Raw genomic sequence first — 20,186 nt, forward strand, 5'->3', positions numbered from 1 at the left:
TGCAACCAGGGTAACTGATCATGCATCATTATAATTTTACCATACAGAACAAGCTGATGATCTGAGCCTCACTTCTGGAGAGATTGTTTATCTTCTGGAAAAAATAGATACAGATTGGTACAGAGGGAAATGTAGAAACCAGACTGGTGTATTTCCGGCCAACTACGTCAAAGTGATTGTAAGTAGATCGTGATGTTGAAATTGGTCACATATTCAGTGGAGTCTATGTAATTCACAGTTTGAAAAAAATAACCAGATGCCTAGATTCTTGGCTTCTGGTTCTGTCTCTTCCATTAATTCGTTTAGTATTTGAAAAATTCAGAAATAAAGGTTTGTTCAACTAGGTAGTAGTTAATTATTAATATATTATGGAGCATTAGAACTTAATGCTTAAATGCTATCTGAAATCCTAAGGTAAAAAGCTACTGCAGGTCCACTGGTGAATCAGCTATTCTTGGAGGGTTGATAAGCACATGAGGGTATATGTTAATTCTCTGAAACATTCAGCAAACAAGAATTAACGATACTGGATTGTCGTATAGGAATGTTTGTTCTCCAAGGTTATGGTACCACTTCTCTTTTTCTTTGGAGTGCATTTCATTATTGATTTCTTTCATTCTTTCCATCCCCATTCATTTCCGTCTTAAAAAAAAAAAAAATATATATATATATATATATATATGAGATTTCCCTGATGGTCCAGTGGTTAAGAATCCACCTTGCAGTGCAGGGAACAGAGGTTCAATCCTTGGTCTGGAAAGATCTCACATGCCTTGGGGCAGCTAAGCCAGTGCACCGAACTACCAAGGCCAAGCTTGAGAGCCTATGTGCCCCAACTGCTGCAGCCCACGTGCTGGAGCCGGTGCTCCACAGCAAGAGAAGCCAGCACAGTGAGGAGTCCGTGCACTGCAGCTGGAGAGTAGCTCCCACTCACTGCAGCTAGAGAGAGCCCACACAGCACAAAGACCCAGTACAGCCATAAACAAATAGATTAAAAGATTCTTCTTTAAAAAAAAAATAGATTTGGCAGTACTAAAGTACTTTCATTGGAGGGAATGGTTTTTCACTTAATAGTTTCAAATCTGACTGAGAAACATTATATTAAAGTGTCATAATTTTACACACCCTCACAGCCTACCTGGTGAAAGCAGACCCCTGTGGTAGAGCCCTGAGTGTTAAGCCCGGGTGGCTGAGAAACACAGAGAGTAACTAAGACTGCCACGCGAGCATTTACATCAGTGGGAAGAGAATGACTCACTTGCTGATATAACTTACTGATACTGAAAAATATCAATAAAGCTAGCTTAAATAGTTGAACATGAGCCGCTTATTTGAGGCGGGGAAGCAAATGATTTTCCATCAGAAACTTAGCAAACAGACATAACAGATAACCTATGTTTTTCAAGTATAAATGAGATTGAGTCTCTTGAATTACAAAATGTGGGTCTTCCAAGTAGTCTGATGTAGTAGTAGTCTGGAGAAACCCAACCACATTCTCTACATTAACATTAAGAATAATGTTGGTTTTAGCGCTCTTCCCCATTTTTCTTCTGCCCAGTGTGGCAGTGCTTGAAAAAGCACAGTTACCACACTGAAATCAGTCACACTGCAGTTGCCACATTATTGGTGTGTTATTTCTAAGCCTGCAAGTTTAAAAAATTGTTTTAAAACTTCAAACTTTTGGAATTCATCAAGAAGGGCACTGCTTTATTTAATGTAAATCTCAAAGCTTTAAGTAGTTTTCCGACTTAGTGCATTATGGTCAAATATTTCATCACAACTTAGCTCTACTGAGCCTTGTAGATGAGGTATTATATAACGTGCTCACCCCTAGATGCTCCCTGAGTGCTAAGTCCTCTCTTCCTTCCCTACTTACAGTGAAGGGGAAAAAATGGCCCAGAGTTATGAAAAGGGAGAGCTTCACAAGTTTGATTAAAAGGTTTTATTTGGGGTCATGGAAGTATTGCAGAGTTCTACCAACACTTTGGCTAGGCGTCTAGATAGTACCTATGCCTAGTTTCTGTGCTAAGCCCTCCTCACCTGATGTTTTCAACTTAGGGGATGTGAGATAGAGAGCCCCAGTTAGGGGGGAATGACATAATGTGCTTATTCCAGCAAATAAGAGGAAGATGGGTTGTCTATGCAAGGAGGGCCACATCACAAGTTATGGAGTTTTTTCAAAACCCAAATTCTGGATTTCATACCTTTTTAGCATCTATGGTGTGTTTTGTCGATTTAATACCTAGCTAAACTGGTTAACCTCAGCTGTAAATTTCCTAATTACTTAGCCTTAAATTTATCTTATGAAATAATACAATTGTTGCCTTGATTTTTGTCTTTACTAGATTGATGTTCCAGGAGGAAATGGGAAACGGGAATCCATCTCATCTCATTGTGTTAAGTAAGTTTTACTTGTGTTCTTTTGCACGAAATACAAAGGATGCGAGCATTTATATCATAAAGAATTAACAAGCTTAAACACTTCAGATGCATGATTATTCAGATTCTCAGTATGTCTTTTTTAATTATGAGGAAAATGACTTGTTTAAAAATCCTGATGAAATTGCAGCATGCTGATAGTGGCAACCCTGTGTGCCAATGTAGGGCGTATAGACAGCCACGGTCTGTCCTGGTGCTTCCCACAGCCAAACCTTGTCTGAAGAGACAGGTTTTATCATCCACTGCATTTTGTGTTGGCCTTCTGGTATTTATCTACCAAACTGATTTCTAGAAAGTTCAAATATTTTTGTCATAGTGTTAGGGAACCATTGACCAAAACCACCTGCGTTGACCAGGCATGATGATAACCACTTGAACAAGTTGTCTCACAATAGGAGGTCCCAATAAGAAGCATGAAAACTAACCAGGAAAATTTGGGAGAGGCCAAAAAAAGGAGGAGATGCCTGCCCATAATATGTCTTATAAAACTAACTGGAAGAATTTGGGAGGGGCCAAAAGGAGGGGAGATGCCAGCCTATAATATGTCCTACCAACCTCCCAGAATTCTTCCTGCTGAAATTCTTCTTGGCTGATCAATGCACACGCCACCAGGAAGGACCCTGAGTCAGAGACAACCAGGAGGCTCACCCCATTACAATAAAACCTGGGACTGCCAGTCGTGTGGCAGAGCAGTCCTTCTGGGTTCCCTTACCCTGCTGCTCTCCACCCGGGCGCCCCTTCCCAACAAAGCTTCTTGCTTTGTCAGCCCATGTGTCTCCTCAGACAGTTCATTTCTGAGTGTTCGACAAGAGCCCACTCTCTCCTCCAACAATAGAAAGTATTTAAACCTAATAGAAATATGAAGTCTACAGATCTGCCAGGTATGTTGTATTGTTTTGTTTTTGAAAGTATCTAGAAGAAAGTAAATCCCATGGATGGAGGACCCTGGTGGGCCGCAGTCCATGGGGTTGCTAAGAGTCAGACACGACTGAGCGACTTCACTTTCACTTCTCACTTTTATGCACTGGAGAAGGAAATGGCAACCCACTCCAGTGTTCTTGCCTGGAGAATCCCAGGAACGGGGGAGCCTGGTGGGCTGCCGTCTATGGGGTCGCTCAGAGTCGGACACGACTGAAGCGACGTAGCAGCAGCAGAAGAAAGTAAAGGAGGAGTTAATTTGGAGGAGGCTTCTTTTATGTTTGAAGACCTTTCTGTGAATTTATGTATCCTTTTCTGCATCATTGTAACTCCTTTGTGATTTAAAACATTGCCACAATGCAACTTTATATTCCAGTTAAATGAGCAAATTAATAGAATGCAGTACTTCCTGAAGACTGTAAACCTGTCTTTGAATAGGTCAGACATAAGAAGATATGCTCTCTGAGGACTTCAGAAAATAAATGCAAAGGTTATCACAAATAAGAAAGCTTCTGAGGCCACAATAGTTTAATTCTGTTTCAGGTTCAGCTTTTCTCCTGTTTTTAAGCAGTGTTCACTGTGTCAGCAGGTTGAATTTGAAGTCGGCTTTCATAGCTGTTGATCCACTGACCTGACTTAAATCAGACTTTGATTGCAGCCAGTACCAACCTTTTCTTTTCAGGCAATTGCCTCTCCTTTGTCATTGCCGTTGAAACTTCCTTTCTGAAGCCTCAAGTCGAAGGTTTGGTATACAGTCATGTCTTCGAGGGATGCAATTTCATCTCTGTTTTTATCTTATTATCAGTCAGAATTGCAGATCATTTAAGGATTGTTCCAATTCTCAGAAATGAAGCCTTTTTAAAGGAGATACAAAAATCACTTTAAAACAACAGTATTAGGTATAAGATTAAATGTTATAAGATAATGTGCCGAGTGTGTTTTCTTTGAACCTCCTAGTTTTGAAGACCATTCATCTATATACAGAACTCACTGATTCAGCATGTCTTAAGCATCTACCCTGCCCAGCTGATGCCCATTGCATTTCTGCCATGAAAGTTTGATGTCTTGCCCTGAGATCCTCAGGATTAATACTTCTAAACTCAGTGTGTTTATGACTGAGAGGGTTCAGACTCGGCCCTGGATTACTGTGGCCCAGGGATACAAAAACATGGAGACTGGGGGGATTCTGTCCTGAAAAGGTGATCAAAAGGTGTGACAACCTAAACCAACCGCCAGCTGCTTATCTGGCATTCTGCATGTGCTAGAAACCTTGACTTTAGCCTTTCTGAGTGAAACAGGCTCGAATCTACAAAGTAAGGACTGTCATTTAGAAATGTAGCTTATTCTTTTTCATGGAAATTTTAAATTATGCCTAGTATATCTTGTTCCAAAGTAAATACAAAATAAATATTCACTGAAGGATTAAATGAGGGTTTCCAGGCATTTTGAAAGTTAGTAGTGCCTAGTTTAACCCACAAATGTGATCTTCTTTCTTCAGAGGCCCAAGGTGTGTTGCTCGATTTGAGTATATTGGAGACCAGAAGGACGAGTTAAGTTTCTCAGAGGGAGAAATTATTATTCTTAAAGAGTATGTGAATGATGAGTGGGCGAGAGGAGAACTTGGAGACAGATCTGGAATCTTCCCCCTTAACTTTGTGGAACTCATTGAGGATCATCCCACTTCTGGTACAAATGTTTTAAGTGAGTATTGAGAATATGGCTTTTTATTGTGTACTATCCTAATTCAAATAAACCAGGTAATAGGTTAATACTTAAGTTGAATAATAATCCATATTGCCATATTTTTTAGGGTAGAAGGAAAAATGATTTTTAAATGGTATTTGTCATGTTGGGGATAGTCATTATTGGGGCAGTCTCTCAAAGAGCTGGCATTTGCATTTTAGATAATTAGCAGTAGCTTCATGTTTTTTTTACTAAAGTTGCTCAGTCATGTCCAACTCTTTGCAACCCCATGGGCTACACAGTCTGTGGACTTCTCCAGGCCAGAATACTGGAGTGGGTAGCCTTTCCCTTCTCCAGGGGATCTTCCCGACCCAAGAATTGAACCGGGTCTTCTTCATTGCAGGTGGGTTCTTTACCAACTGAGCTATCAGGGAAGCCGTTCATATTAGCTATCAGGGAAGCTTCATATTAGAGATGGCAAAAAAAAGAATCATCAACTTTTAAACAGAAATGGCCTGTAGAGTATAACTAATGCGTTTCCTCTTTCAGTCTACAGTAAAGAAAACAAACCCAGAGAATGTAGTTTGTACTGGCCTGGCAAAGCTAGTAGCCAGTACGTGAAGAGACTGATCTGGAATCCCAGACTTTTTACTTTCCTCTGAAAGATTTTCCCCAATGCTGTGTGGTCTTTACATCTCAAGTTTTGATTTTTCTTTTAAAATATAGGCACAAAGGTACCACCAAAGACCAAAAAAGAAGATTCTGGTGCAAATTCTCAGGTAGGCTGCTTGAATAGATAACTGTGGTGAAAGCCAAGTTTTATCTCTGGGAGGACTATTAAAATCATAATTATCAAAAGCAGTGTTTAATTTTTTAATTCGTGTAGCAGATATTTGAGGTAAATAGGTGATCAATGCCTTTCTTGCTCATAGAGCTCATCATACAAATGAATTAGAAAAACATACAAACACTGATAAAAATTAATGAGGAAAGAGACATTATTGGGATGTTCATGAAAGAGATAGTATAAGTGGCTGATAGTAAACAAGGTTTGTTTTGGGGTTTTTTTGGCCGCGCACCTTGGTTCCCTGTCCAGGTCTCAAACCCATGCTCCCTGTGTTGGGAGCACAGAGTTTTAACCACTGGACCATCGGGAAGTCCCTAAGAAAGTCATTTAACCTTACAGTAATCAAAGAAAGGCCTTGTAAGGAGACAGTAAAATACCATTTCACATATCTAGTTAACCAAAGATTCAGTACAACAACAGCAAACAAGTAATTACAGGTAAGTGATTGTTAAAAGAGGAAAAGTACAGATTATTGTTATTGTTTTTATCTCTCACCCTAAAGATGAAAAATGAGACAAGGTTTTAGTCACAAAGATGGTCATAGTGGCGTTATTATAATGTGAAAAAACTGGAAATAACCTGAATATAGCCATTATTGGGAAAATGTTCTGAGGCCATGAAAAACTAGATTTGTAAAGTAAATGTCATGGGAGGAAAACATATAGTGAAACTGAATATACAGCATAAAAAGACTAGCAGGAAATGTATTTAAGTTGTTAACATTCAGTTTCCTTAGGTGGTTAACATTATAGATCAGATCAGTCGCTCAGTCGTGTCCGATTCTTCTCGACCCCATGAATCGCAGCACGCCAGGCCTCCCTGTCCATCACCAACTCCCGGAGTTCACTGAGACTCACGTCCATTGAGTCGGTGATGCCATCTAGCCGTCTCATCCTCTGCTGTCCCCTTCTCCTCCTGCCCCCAATCCCTCCCAGCATCAGAGTCTTTTCCAATGAGTCAACTCTTCGCATGAGGTGGCCAAAGTACTGGAGTTTGGGTATATTTCCCATTCTTCATACATTTCTGAACTTGCCAAATGTTCAGGAACATTTGCATTATTTTTATAGTGGGAGAGAGAAAAAATGTAGTAAAATTTTTAGTGTTTAGCATGACTTCCAAAGTTCAAACTGGACAGGAGTGTGAGTGACTTCCATCGTTTTTTGTGACAGGTTTTAGGAGACGAGCCCGACAGGGTCGTTGTTTGTCACAATGTCAGGGGTCACTGGGCTGTGTGTCTCAGTTCTTTCATCCCCCCACTGATCGTTAAACAGGAAAGAAAGTGACCACAGTTCTTCGAAAGGAAACGTCCTCATGGTGGCCACTGTTGCCCAGGAGTGACAAGGACTCTTCTGTAGAGTTGGTTTCTCAAGTGCGGGAACAAGAGGAGAGGGTTAGGCTTTTTGTTTGCTTAGTGGTTGTTTCTCTTTGAAGCCATCAACTGCTGAGCACTTAAGGTGTGCCAGGCCCTGTGCTGAGCAGTCTACATGCAACACCTCGTTTGACCCCACGTGAGCCCTAAGATGAAGCTAAGGCTTAGCGTAGTGAAACGCCTTGCCCTGTGTTAACTGGGAGTGACAGAACTGGTCTGGAACCCAGGCCCATCTGGCTCTAAGCTTTTGATCTTAGTGTAATCTTTGCCTCCCTGCTTGAGCTTCTTGAACACAGGGCTCCCATCCGAGTTCGCAGAGACTCCTTGTCACAGAGCAGAACCCTCTTATGATGTGTTTGCAGCAAAAAGCATTCTTGTTGGAGCATGAACCATCACGCCAGGTGGTTACCCTGCCAGCCTTGAAGCGAACTGTGACTTGAAAAATTAGAAGTGTGGACTGATGGAGACTTGGGCCATGGGGTCCGATAACCTCTCAGCCAGGTGGTGTGCTCACTGTTCAGTCATGTGCACACTCGTGTCCAACTGTTTGCAACTCCATGGGCTGTAGCCCACCAAGCCTCCTCTGTCCATGGAATTTTCTAGGCAAGAATACTGAAGTGAGTTGCCATTTCCTCCTCCAGGGATCTTCTTGATCCAGGGATGGAACCTATATCTCCTGCATTGCAGGCAGATCGTTTGTTGCTGAGTCACCAGGTAAAGACCTGGGAATTAACAGACTGCCCATTCTGATCCTTCCTAATTTAGGTAAAGAGCTTCACTGAAAATTATATGCTTGGAAATTCCCTGGAAGTCCAGTGGTTAGGATTCTGGGCTTCCAATACCAAGAGCCTGGGTTCAATCCCTGGTCTGGGAATTAAAATCCCACAAGCTTGTAAAGCAATTATCCTTCAATAAAAAATAAATTAATAAAAAAAAAAATCCCACAAGCTGCACTGTGTGGCCAAAAAAAAAGAAAAAAGGAAAATTATATGTTTGCCAGAATGTTTTCTTGTGTCATAAATACTATATACAAATATGATAAGCTGTTATCTAATTTTTTAATGTAAGTAATGTCATAGATCATGAGCTTCCCAGTTGGTGCTAGTGGTAAAGAGCCCACCTGCCAATGCAGAAGACATTGCAGGAGACACAGGTTCAGTCCCTGGGTTGGGAAGATCCCCTGAAGGAGGGCCTGGCAACCCACTCCAGTATTCTTACCTGGAGAATCCCATGTACAGAGGAGCCTGGCAGGCTACAGTCCATGGAGTTGCAGAGAGTCGGACATGTCTGAAGTGACTTAGCACACACAATGTCATAGACTGTAATTAGAAAGAAACTTTTACTTAAGCATTATATATCCCTTAAAAGCAAAAGTCACAAATTTTATCACATGTCATTTAGAATTTTAAGAAAAAGTTACTGGGAGCTTTAATTTCTGAAACTCACTAGTGACGTTAGGTATTGAGTGATTTAAAGTGGCCCTCAGACTTTGAAATGTTATGACCCCTTAGTTTTTTTGCCACCACTTTTTAAGCTTTGTGAAAATTAATCTGAAATAAAATTTCATGTTTCTTACCAAACTGATTTGTAACAGGAGAACAATCTTTGTGGAGAATGGTGCGAAGCTCTGCACAGTTTCATGGCAGAGACCAGTGAAGACTTATCCTTCAAGAGGGGAGACCGGATCCTGATCCTGGAGCGAGTGGACTCCGACTGGTACAAAGGCAGACTGCGGGACCGAGAGGGCATCTTCCCTGCCGTCTTTGTGCGGCCCTGCTCAGGTACCACTGCTGCCCGGGAGGCTCTTACCCTCCAAGGGGACCCCCAAGACCTTTGAAATGATACAGATTTCTTGTCCCTCTGGCCGTGCTCAATTTCAGTTGTTTGCCTGTTTTTGAAAGTTAATTCATAAAGTTATGCAAACTTTCTGCATATAATTTGTTGAAGTTATGGGGGAAAAAGAGATAAAGATACCTTTAATCAATAATGGCTAGTTTTATCTCCTGAATATATTTTCTGTAATTTTTTTTCTGCTAAGAGAACATCCTTCATCTTTTTGCAAGTTAAAATAAATTCAAAATTAATTGAAAATATTATGTCCTGGAAGTGACGAGGGGATTTCTTAAAATGTTTGATTTGTGTTTTAGTCAATGACTTTCTATGTATTTGAATTTTTGGTGTCTTCATAGCTGAGGCAAAAGGTGTGGCTGCTTTATCACTGAAGGGGAGGAAGGCCAAAGCCTTGTATGATTTCCATGGGGAGAATGAAGATGAGCTTTCCTTCAAGGTCAGAATGTGTATCTCTTTTGTAACTGCATTAAGCAGCTGTAAATTTTGAAATGTTTTCAGGGTGAACACTTGCATGGAGTATTGATCACTGATCAAGAATGAACAGATCTCAGACCCTCATTCTTAAGGATGAGATTAGAAAAGTGATTAGGGCAAATGTATATTATCAGCAGATCATTTAAGTACTTTAAAGTCTTATTGATATTGCTAGACCCACAGTTGCCTAACAAATTCCTTATTCCTCAGCCTTATGACATGCGATCTCACTAATGCTGGAGGTTTCACTGGAAGCCCTAGTAAAGGACAGTCCTCAGACTTCCCTGGTGGTCTCCAAGTTAAGATTCTGTGCTTCCACTCCAGGGAACACATGCTTGATCCCTGGTTCAGGAATTAAGATCCCATGATGCCACGCGGCTCAGCCAAAGTAAAGAAGGGATGATCCCCTGCAGGGCCCTTGCAGCCTGCTGCTGTCGCGTCGTGAAACCAGTGGGGAAGCCAGGTGGCCCCTGCTACAGCTGGCCTCTGCAGCAGTGCCTCACAAGGCCCTGGAGTCTTGTCCACAGAGATACTGAATAGACTTTGGGTAGTGACCCCAAAAGATTAAGGTACTTTGAGGAGGGTTTTTTAAGAAGCCTAAAGCCTAACCTTAATCTTAAACAGAATACTTGCATGATCCTGTTTCCACATCCACAGGTGGATTGTGCTCAGAGGAGCGTACCCAGGGCAGTACTGTGGTATTGGGCCAGATGCTGTCAGAAGAGTTGTCAGGCAGTGGGAAATTCCCCATCATTGGAGATACTCAGAGGAATTAGAGTATCCAGGAGTGACTGGACAAGATGAGACTTAAGACAGTGGGTACCCACATAAGGTTTACACCTGTATACAACAAAATGAGGAAAACAGCGATGGCTGGGGATGTGGAGGCTTTAGGGGAGTCATGGAGAAAGGTGGGCATGCTGAGATATGTCAGTATAAGGTTGCTAACTTTTCTGTTTTGTGATGGAGTTTACTTTCTTCTGAGAATTTCTTTTTCATATTAAAATGTCATTTCCATTATAAAATATTACTAGTAAATGATACATATTTCTTACACAAAATTATAATTGGTAACCCTATATGTTTCTTTCTCTTTTTAATTTCTTGGTCCATAAAATCCAAATGTTTAGAAACTGTTGCCCTAGTCCTTTTCAATCTTGAGAGTCAATGGCTCAAAATTAATTCCTTTTATCCTCAAGTATAATGTTACTGTGAGTGAACCCTCTGGATTCAGACTTCAGTTTTGGCCTTCATTTAGGTTATGTCAGTATAATCATCCAGAAAATAGGTTGTCTTCAGGCATTTTTACAAATGCCTGACTGTAAGCGAGATAGTTCTAGAGTCTTTTAGTTAAGGGATGCCGTACCATTTTAAGTATTGTTGATCATTAATATTTTATTCAATATCCACAGAATATTAGTAAATAAAACTTTTTAAAATTGTCCTAGCTCTCAGAAAACACATGTGGCATGTATGTATATATGAATCAGAGCTAAGAAAAACAGTTTTACAATACAGTATACTAACGCATATATATGGAATTTAGAAAGATGGTAACAATAACCCTGTATACGAGATAGCAAAAGAGACACTGATGTATAGAATAGTCTTTTGGACTCTGTGGGAGAGGGAGAGGGTGGGATGATTTGGGAGAATGGCATTGAAATACGTATAATATCATATATGGAACGAGTCGCCAGTCCAGGTTCGAGGCACGATACTGGATGCTTGGGGCTGGTGCACTGGGACGACCCAGAGGGAGGGTATGGGGAGGGAGGAGGGAGGAGGGTTCAGGATGGGGAACACATGTATACCTGTGGTGGATTCATTTTGATATTTGGCAAAACCAATACAATATTGTAAAGTTTAAAAATAAAATAAAATTAAAAAAAAATAAGCACAACACCAAAAAAAAGAAAAATAGTTTTAGTCAAGGATTATAATTTAGGAACCAGAAGGAACTTACAACAGAAACTTTAAATGCCAAATTTTTACATATTTTAGCAGAGTAAACTAAATTAATGACATTAGATTGTCAGCATTTTCCATTAAGAATGGCCTTAAATCAAACCATTTTTCCAAAGGGCAGTGTCCTAGGGCTACAAATAAATCCATTTAACCTGATAAAGATATCCTTAAAAGTAGCCAGGGTATTCTTGGACCATTACAGAATCTTAAACTCAGGTTCCAGGAAATGGCTAGAAACCGTAAAGAACAAAATAGTTTCAGGAGATAATTTCAAAACTTATGTCTTCATCTGTTGAGATAGTATAATTCATACAGGAGTAAGACACCTAGCCCTTTGACTAGCCCAGGGAAGCCAATCGCGTGCTGAGTCAGGGACTGGGAGGATGCAGTGTGATATTAAGGCCGTGGAGGAGTGGACTGCGCCAAACGGTAGAGGAGAATGCCATTATGTGGAAGAACAGATGCAGAGCACAAAATGCTCAGGAGGCTGAGAAAAGGCCATTTTAGTAAAAACCTGTCTAAGTAGAAAGGCAGACTGTATAATGTGGTGACCGCATGCCTAATGGTTAACATTAGGTTATCCATTATGATTCCTGGATAGGCCCTGGAATCACTCTAGATATGAATCCTCTTCCTACCACTCACCGACACGCAGCACTGAGCAAGTCACGTAATCCCTCGGAGTTTCAGTTTCCTTTTCTAGAAAATAAGGAAATCTATAAAAATATTTCTCAAAAATGGGGAAACAATAGTACCACTTCTAGGACTGCAGTATTGTTTAAATGAGTTAATTTTCACTATTCTTAGTTTGATAACAAATAAAAATAAAATAAATGAGTGAGTTCCCATAAACCACACAGAAAAGGACGAGGCACACATACAGTGAGCATACAGCCCCTCTCGCCAGCAAGTCTTTGCGCGTCGCCCGGGATGAGGCCTCCCCAGACTGCCGATGCGGTGGCAGCTCACACTTTCTGCCCGCCTCTGCTGGCTGTTATTCGTCTCCCACCTCTGGAATAAGGTCTTTCTTCATTGCTGTATCCATAGTGCCCAGAAGTGTCTGACACGTAGTGGGTGTCTGATAAATAATTGTTATTTGGGGAAAAAATTTCTCTATATATACTATGGTAGCTGTTATTTTTATTTATTAAATAATTTTAGATTAGGAGTGGTGAATTTGAGGGGCACAAAATACAACCTGGAAATGCAACAAAGTCAACAGTGACAGAGGAATGGGGTTTGAGGAAAAGAAGCAGCTTAACATGTGTACACTCAGCAGAAACTTAATAATTAGTTTCAATTCCTGTTTTTCTACAGGCTGGAGACATAATAACAGAGCTGGAATCTGTCGATGATGACTGGATGAGTGGAGAACTGATGGGAAAATCTGGAATATTTCCCAAAACGTACATTCAGTTTTTACAAGTTAGCTAAAGGTGATGCTTGACTGTGCTCCTTGGCACAGAAACTCACTTGAACTCTCACTTTGACTATCAGATATGTTTTTGCACTATTTTTTTAAGCGGAAAGAAATATTGATGCTGTATACGGTATACTAGAATTTTCTGAAAGCAGAAAACATCTTGATTTTGTAGTTAGCTTTCACTCACATTAGAAACGTGCGCATGGAACCCATGCGCACATTTCCACCAAGGAGGACATCAAGCAGGAGCAAGGCAGGCAGCCCCTCCCCCGGCAGAGCGTCTGGAGACAGGGCTGCACTGGGACACTTACAAGCGAACACTGCACTTGGACGTCTGTGTTCATCAGCGCAAGTAAAGTATCCGTGCTTCTTCAATTTTCACTTCAGTTTTAAAAGAGGACATTTGTTATTCTACATGCTGTAACTCTCAGGCGATGGTTGGTAACCTAAATTTCATTTTTGACATTCAAATTAATTCTGACAGCTTGAGAGCATTATCCTTATGACCAGGGCAAAGCCTTGTTTCAGAAGGGAGTAGTTCATTGACCAGTGGAGCCTTGGTGAGCACGTGGTGAATCAGCTCACAGTCACCAAATGCTCCTGTGTTGCCAGATGTTTTCCCTTTGTCCCAGAGTCTGAAAGTGGTTAAAATTTGATGCATAAGAACCAAAACCACCCTGAAAAGCCTTGCTAATAGAACTAACTCTTTCACATACCTGCAGTACTTCTTTCTTTCCTCTGTGTATACTTTATGTTAACAGGGTTATTATAAAGCACATTTTCTGATTCTGTAATCATTCTTTTGACAATTACTGGTACTCAAAGAAAAATTCATTTTCTTTGTGTTACCCCAGTAATACATAAAAGCTGTGTCTTGTTACAGTGGTACATTATGAATCACATATATATATCTCAGAATACAGAGCAACTGTTAAGATGGAAAACAATGCCAAACCCGCAGCTCATTCTTCCAAATATAACCAGAGCTAAAAATAATTTGAGAATCTGAAGGCTAATACTTTCGGGGTTGTTTTTTTCCCCCCAGCTCATCCCTGCAGTTTTTAGAGTAAAAAAAAAAAACCACTTTCCTGCTACCCATTGTTATGCACTCCAGGCTTAAGATGAAAGTCTTAAAGCTAAAAAGTGGTTCATTGTGAAACTGAATCAATTACAGCTTATCGGCTGAAGGCAAATATTTATCAGCTGAAGGCAAATATATTGGTTGAAGACAATCTTTCAAACAGATCAATGGAATAGAATTTCATTGGAAATGTAAAACACTTTCCCAACAATGTTCATAACTTTCTTCTGTTTTTGAGAAGAGTTTCATATGCTGGGCCACTTTTTTGCTTTTGTTTTTGTTTCCATTGTACAAAAAGTTAGGCAGTTAAGTGATGAAACCATTATGTGAACACCATTTGGGGTTCTGTACCGGAGGAGAGACTTACCTTGTCTTTGACTAAAGTTCATTTTCCAGTATATGGTTACAGTTGATTTCAGGGTATGGGAGCTGTTTCTTTTTTTTTTTTTTAACATGTTTTGGGTATAGAAGATGGAATAAAGAAAACTGGTCAAATATCACTCAAGAGTAATTTCATAAGAAATGGATGGCTTAAAGCATTGTCTCAACTAAATTCCTATTTGCAGCAAGCTTGTATAACAGCAGGAAGGTGAGACTCGGGGGGACTGGGATAGGGCATGAGGTATATTTCTTTGCCTGTGTAATCTTAACATCTTACATCAAAAATCATGAAAACTTAGCTTTATTGGAGAAAAATATTCCTCTTAAATTTTGGCCTCTGTCAGCAGAATGATAAGTGCAATAGGTGTGTATCTACTTGACACTATAATAAACTGAACTGAACTTTCAGAGTGCATTTCTCTTACATACTAGACTGAGGTTTTTGAGAATGGAGATGATATCTTATCTTTTTATCTCTAGCCGTTTGCACCATATAGGCTCAATAGAGGCTTGTTGGTTGGTTGGCTGGCTGGAGGGATAGGGATAACTTTCATGTAATAGTGATACTATTTTGGAGCCACTATGATCCAAGTATCTTTCCTCTTTAATTTACTGACAGAAAACTTCGTTGAAACAAAACTTGCAGTTATATGTCTTCCACTCCATCATGCTACATTTTTTGTCATTTATTACCTACTCAGCTGATGAGAAGTAAAAAGGTAGCATGGTGTAAGTTTTCACAGGTACTTTCTTATTCTGTGTATTGATTGAACATGACTTTTATACTCAGTGAATCTCATAGTGGAGAAATAGAAATGTATTCTTGCTCTTTTCAGGAATTTTAGTTGAAAACCTAATATTGTTCATCCAAGCCACTGCAAACTAGGATCTCCAAATCCTTTTTCTTTGGTGGGTTAAACTAGAGAAGTCATTTAATATGTTATTCTTACCCTTTTGAACACTAAAAGACCACAGATTTCTTTATAAGATGCTCTAGCTTATATGACTGAGGGGGTGGTTAATGTCATTTGTGCTCATGGGAATCACAGGTTTTTAACAGTCTGAAATATTCATTATGAAAAAGATCAGTACATTTATCAGAATTTGTTAGAACTGGCATTTGAAAAAAAATTTATTTTTCTACAGGGTTGTTATGCATCAATACTCTTAACAATAATTGTTTAGTTTTTGTTCAGCTTCTTAAGCTTAGATAAATATGCCCAGAGAAATACTGATGATATAGGCTAATTACAAAGAGATATTTGGTATTAATATAATCATTAGTGGTATATTCCTTTTAATTAATATCAAATGTAACTGGACAATATGATTCATAATTCAGTGCTATTTTGAATGTTATTAATTGAATCCTTAGCAGTGAATTTTTTCAGAACTTAATAGGGAATAATTTTCTAACCTACTCCTTTATATTTCACTGTAATTATGGGGTAGAGGGGAAATAGAAAGCCTAATTCAGAACACCACCACCATCTAGGGGCCTTTTACCTAATTGCAGTCTCATCCTGTTAAACCACAGAAGTCTGCAGGTCAGAGCTCAACCTGCAGAGGTTAAATGATTTGCCTAAGGTCATACAGGTATGGCAGAGCCTAAAGCAAAACCTATCTACTGAGTCCTGATTCAGAATTTTTTATATTTGTTATGCTAAAGTGATACATTTCTTTTTAGTAGTTAAACAAGTAGAATTGGTTTATTATACAAGACTATAACTTCTTGAATATAATACTTATGACTAGAATAAGTTACAGAGAGTAAAACCTTGAATTTCTTTCTTTGAAGAAGAAATAAAGATTTGTGCTGGGCTTCTCAATTTTTATGTAGGCTATTTATATTGATGTTACCTAAAAACTCAAACATGGACTGATCCATTAATGGGGACTCCTTTTTCTGTGTAATAGGAAGTATTTGAATGCCTGGAACGTCAGATCTTGAAAGATCTGCGTCTGTAGGGCTGTGCCCTTGGCAATAGCAGAGCAGTCTTAAACTGAGATTTTTATATACGTGGAGCACAAAATGTTGTTTTAGTATTTTGGACTCTAATAGATCAACTTGATTGCTTATAACTTATAAACTCAATTGCTTATAAACGTATAATAAGTTTATATTTGAGTCTGGGCCACAATCTGGATTTATTTTTAAGGAATCCTAATTGTATGTATACCATGGATTATTTATCTTCAAATACTACAAATTAGGCAATAACTCAATTAAATTTTTTTCAGGAGAATAATTCAGATTCATTATTCAGGAAGGAGAATTACCCACTGGTTTTCTGTCCTCTTTTTTAAAAATGAATGTATGTATGGGCTGTGCTGAGTCTTTGTTGTTGCCCACAGGCTCTGTCCAGTTGCAGCAAGCAGGGGCCACTCTTCGCTGAGGTGCATGGGCTTCTCACTGCAGTGGCTTCTCTTGTTGTGGACTACAGACCACGCGCACAGGCTCAGCAGTGGTGGCTCCTGGGCTCCGAGTGTGGGCTCAGCAGTGGTGGCTCCCGGGCTCAGAGTTGTGGCTCCCGGGCTCTGAGTGTGGGCTCAGCAGCGGTGCCTCCTGGGCTCTGAGTGCGGGCTCAGCAGTGGTGGCTCCCAGGCTCTGAGTGTGGGCTCAGCAGCGGTGCCTCCTGGGCTCTGAGTGCAGGCTCAGCAGTTGTGGTGCAGGGGCCTAGTTGCCCCAAGGCATGTGGGTTCTTCCTTGGACCAGGGATCAAACCTGTGTCTCCTGCATTGGCAGGTGGATTCTTCCTCATTGAAGCACCAGGGAAGCCTCTGTATCTCTTTTTTTAGCAGGAATTGACTGACAATCTTAATGTATTGGAAGTCCTAGCCACAGCAATCAGAAATAAATAAATAAAAATAAATTTTAAAAAGACATAAAAGAAACCCAAATTAGAAAGGAAAAAAGTAAACCTGTCTGCAGATGACATGATTTTATATATGAAAAATCATTAAAAGACAACCAAAAATGTGTTAGGACTAATACATGAAATCAGTTAAGTTGCAGGATACAAAATTAATATTACAGAAACCTGTTGTATTTCAATAGATGAATAATGAACTATCAGAGGAATTAAGAAAACAATCCTATTTGCAGTTGCATCAAGAGGAATAAAATACCTAGGAAAAAATCTAACCAAAGAGGTAAAAGACTTATAGTATGGAAACTATAAGACATTGATGGCAGAAAATGACAACACAAATTGAAATATATACCATGCTCACAGATTGGAAGAACTCATGTTGTTAAAATGACCATACAATCCAAGACAATCTGCAGATTCAGCACAATCCCTATCAAAATACCAAAGGCATCTTTCACAGAGCTAGAAAAAAATAATTCTAAAATTTGTATGTAAACACAAAATACTCTAATCAAAACAATCTGGAGAAAGAAGAACAAAGCTAGAGCTTTAACACTCCCCAATTTCAAACTACTTTCAAAGCTACAGTCATCAAAACAGTATGGAATTGGCACAAAAACAGACACATAGGTCAATGGAACAGAATAGACAGCCCAGAAATAAACCCACACTTAAGTGGATGATTAAGTCAATGTAAGCAACAATACAATGGGGAAAAGATAACATCTTCAATAAATAGTGTCAGAAAACCTGGACTACGTTCTCACTCTGTACACAAAAATAAATTCAAAACAGATTAAAGACCTAAATGTGAGACCTGACACCATAGAACTTCTCTTAGAAGAAAACAGAGAGGGGACGCTCTTTGATGTTGGTCTCAGCAGTATTTTTTTGGATGCATCTCCTCAAGCGAGGGAAATAAAAGCCAAAATAAATGGGACAACATCAATCTAAAAAGCTTTTGCACAGCAAAGGAAACCATGAACAAAACAAAAAGGCAGCCTACTGAATGGGAAAATAATCCAAAATATCTGGTCCTTACCAGAGACAGTAAGGACCTAACAGAAGCAGAAGAGAATAAGAAGAGGTGGCAAGAATACACAGAACTATATAAAAAGGTCTTAATGACTGGATAACCTGGCTTATCCCAGGTATGGAGTGTGAAGTCAAGTGGGCCTGAGGAAGGGTTACTATGAACAAAGCTAGTGGAGGTGATGGAATTCCAACTGAGCTATTTCAAATCCTAAAAGATGATGCTGTGAAAGTGCTGCACTCAATATGCCAGCAAATTTGGAAAACTCCGCTGATGCCACAGGACTGGGAAAGGTCAGTTTTCATTCCAGTCCCAAAGAAGGGCATTGCCAAAGAATGTTCAAACTACCAGACAATTGCACTCATATTCCACGCTAGTAAGGTTATGCTCAAAGTCCTTCAAGCAAGGCTTCAACAGTACATGTACCGAGAACTTTCAGATGTACAAGCTGGATTTAGAAAAGGCAGAGGAATCAGAGATCAAATTGCCAACATTTCGTCGGCTCATAGAGCAAGGGAATTCCAAAAAAAATATACTGCTTCATTGACTGCACTAAAGCTTTTAACTGTGTGGATCACAACAAGCTATGGAAAATCCTTAAAGAGATGGGAATATCCCTGTCTCCTGAGAAACGTGTATGCATGTCAAGAAGCAACAGTTAGAACCTTACATGGAACAACAGACTTGTGCAAAATTGGGAAAGAAGTACAACAAGGTTGTATATTGTCACTGTTTTACATCATGCAAAATGCCAGGCTGGATGAATCACAAACTGGAATCAGAATTGCCAGGAGGAATATCAACTTCAGATATGAGGGTGATGCCACTCTAATGGCAGAAAGCAAAGGGGAACTAAAGAACCTCTTGATGAGGGCGAAAGAGGAGAGTGAAAAAGCTGGCTTGAAATTTAACATTAAGAAAACTAAGATCATGGTATCTGATCACATCACTTCATAGCAAATAGAAGGACAAAAAGTAGAAGCAGTGACAGATTTTCTTTTCTTGGGCTCTGAAATCACTGTGAACAGTGACTGCAGCCATGAAACTTGAAGACACTTGCATCTTCGAAGGAAAACTATGACAAACCTAGACAGTGTATTAAGAAGCAGACACACCCCTTTGCCAACAAATGTCTGTACAGTCAAAGCTATGTTTTTATCAGTAGTTGTGTACAGATGTGAGAGTTGGACCATAAAAAAGGCTGAACACTGATGAATTGATGGTTTCAAATTCTAGTTCTGGAGAAGACTCCTGAAAGTCCTGTGGACTTCCAAAGAGATAAAACCAATCAATCCTAAAGGAAGTCAACCCTGAATATTCATTGGAAGGACAGATGCTAAACCTGAAGCTCCAATACTTTGGCCACCTGATGTGAAGAGCCAGCTTATTGGAAAAGACCCTGATGCTGGGAAAGACTGAAAGCGAAAGGAGAAAAGGTCGGCAGAGGATGAGATGATTAGATAGCATCACTGACTCAATGGACATGAACTTGAGCAAACTCCAGGAGACAGTGGAGGACAGGGAAGCCTGGCATGTGACCATGGGGTTGCAAAGAGTTGGACACGACTTAGCTACTGATCAACAGCATTCAAAATATATACAGAACTCATACAACACATCAAACAAATAAGCCAACTTTTAAATGGGCAGAGGATCTGAATAGACATTTTCCCAAAGAAGACATACAGATGGCCAACAGACACATACGAAGATGCTCAGCATCACTAATTGTTCAATTCAGTTCAGTCAGTTGCTCAGTCGTGTCCAACTCTTTGCTGCAGGACGCAGCACCAGGCCTCCCTGTCCATCACCAACTCCCGGAGTTTACCCAAACTCGTGTCCATCA

General features: G+C 39.8%; 1 protein-coding gene across 15 annotated transcripts in view; it reads left to right on the forward strand.

Annotated features, from left to right (window-relative positions):
* Nucleotides 1–14,842, forward strand: part of SH3D19 (SH3 domain containing 19) — a 209,590-nt gene extending 194,748 nt beyond the window's left edge. For all 15 annotated transcript variants that reach the window (XM_002694316.7, XM_005217479.5, XM_059876230.1 and 12 more), the window contains 7 exons: nucleotides 48–178; nucleotides 2,346–2,401; nucleotides 4,856–5,058; nucleotides 5,767–5,819; nucleotides 8,851–9,037; nucleotides 9,446–9,543; nucleotides 12,867–14,842. In XM_002694316.7, the coding sequence (XP_002694362.4) occupies nucleotides 48–178; nucleotides 2,346–2,401; nucleotides 4,856–5,058; nucleotides 5,767–5,819; nucleotides 8,851–9,037; nucleotides 9,446–9,543; nucleotides 12,867–12,983 (845 nt within the window). In that variant the 3' untranslated portion in view covers nucleotides 12,984–14,842. The remainder of the gene's footprint in view (nucleotides 1–47; nucleotides 179–2,345; nucleotides 2,402–4,855; nucleotides 5,059–5,766; nucleotides 5,820–8,850; nucleotides 9,038–9,445; nucleotides 9,544–12,866) is intronic.
* Nucleotides 14,843–20,186: the final 5,344 nt, after the last annotated feature.

Source organism: Bos taurus, chromosome 17 (genome assembly GCF_002263795.3).
Source record: "Bos taurus isolate L1 Dominette 01449 registration number 42190680 breed Hereford chromosome 17, ARS-UCD2.0, whole genome shotgun sequence".
Classification (NCBI taxonomy): domain Eukaryota; kingdom Metazoa; phylum Chordata; class Mammalia; order Artiodactyla; family Bovidae; genus Bos; species Bos taurus.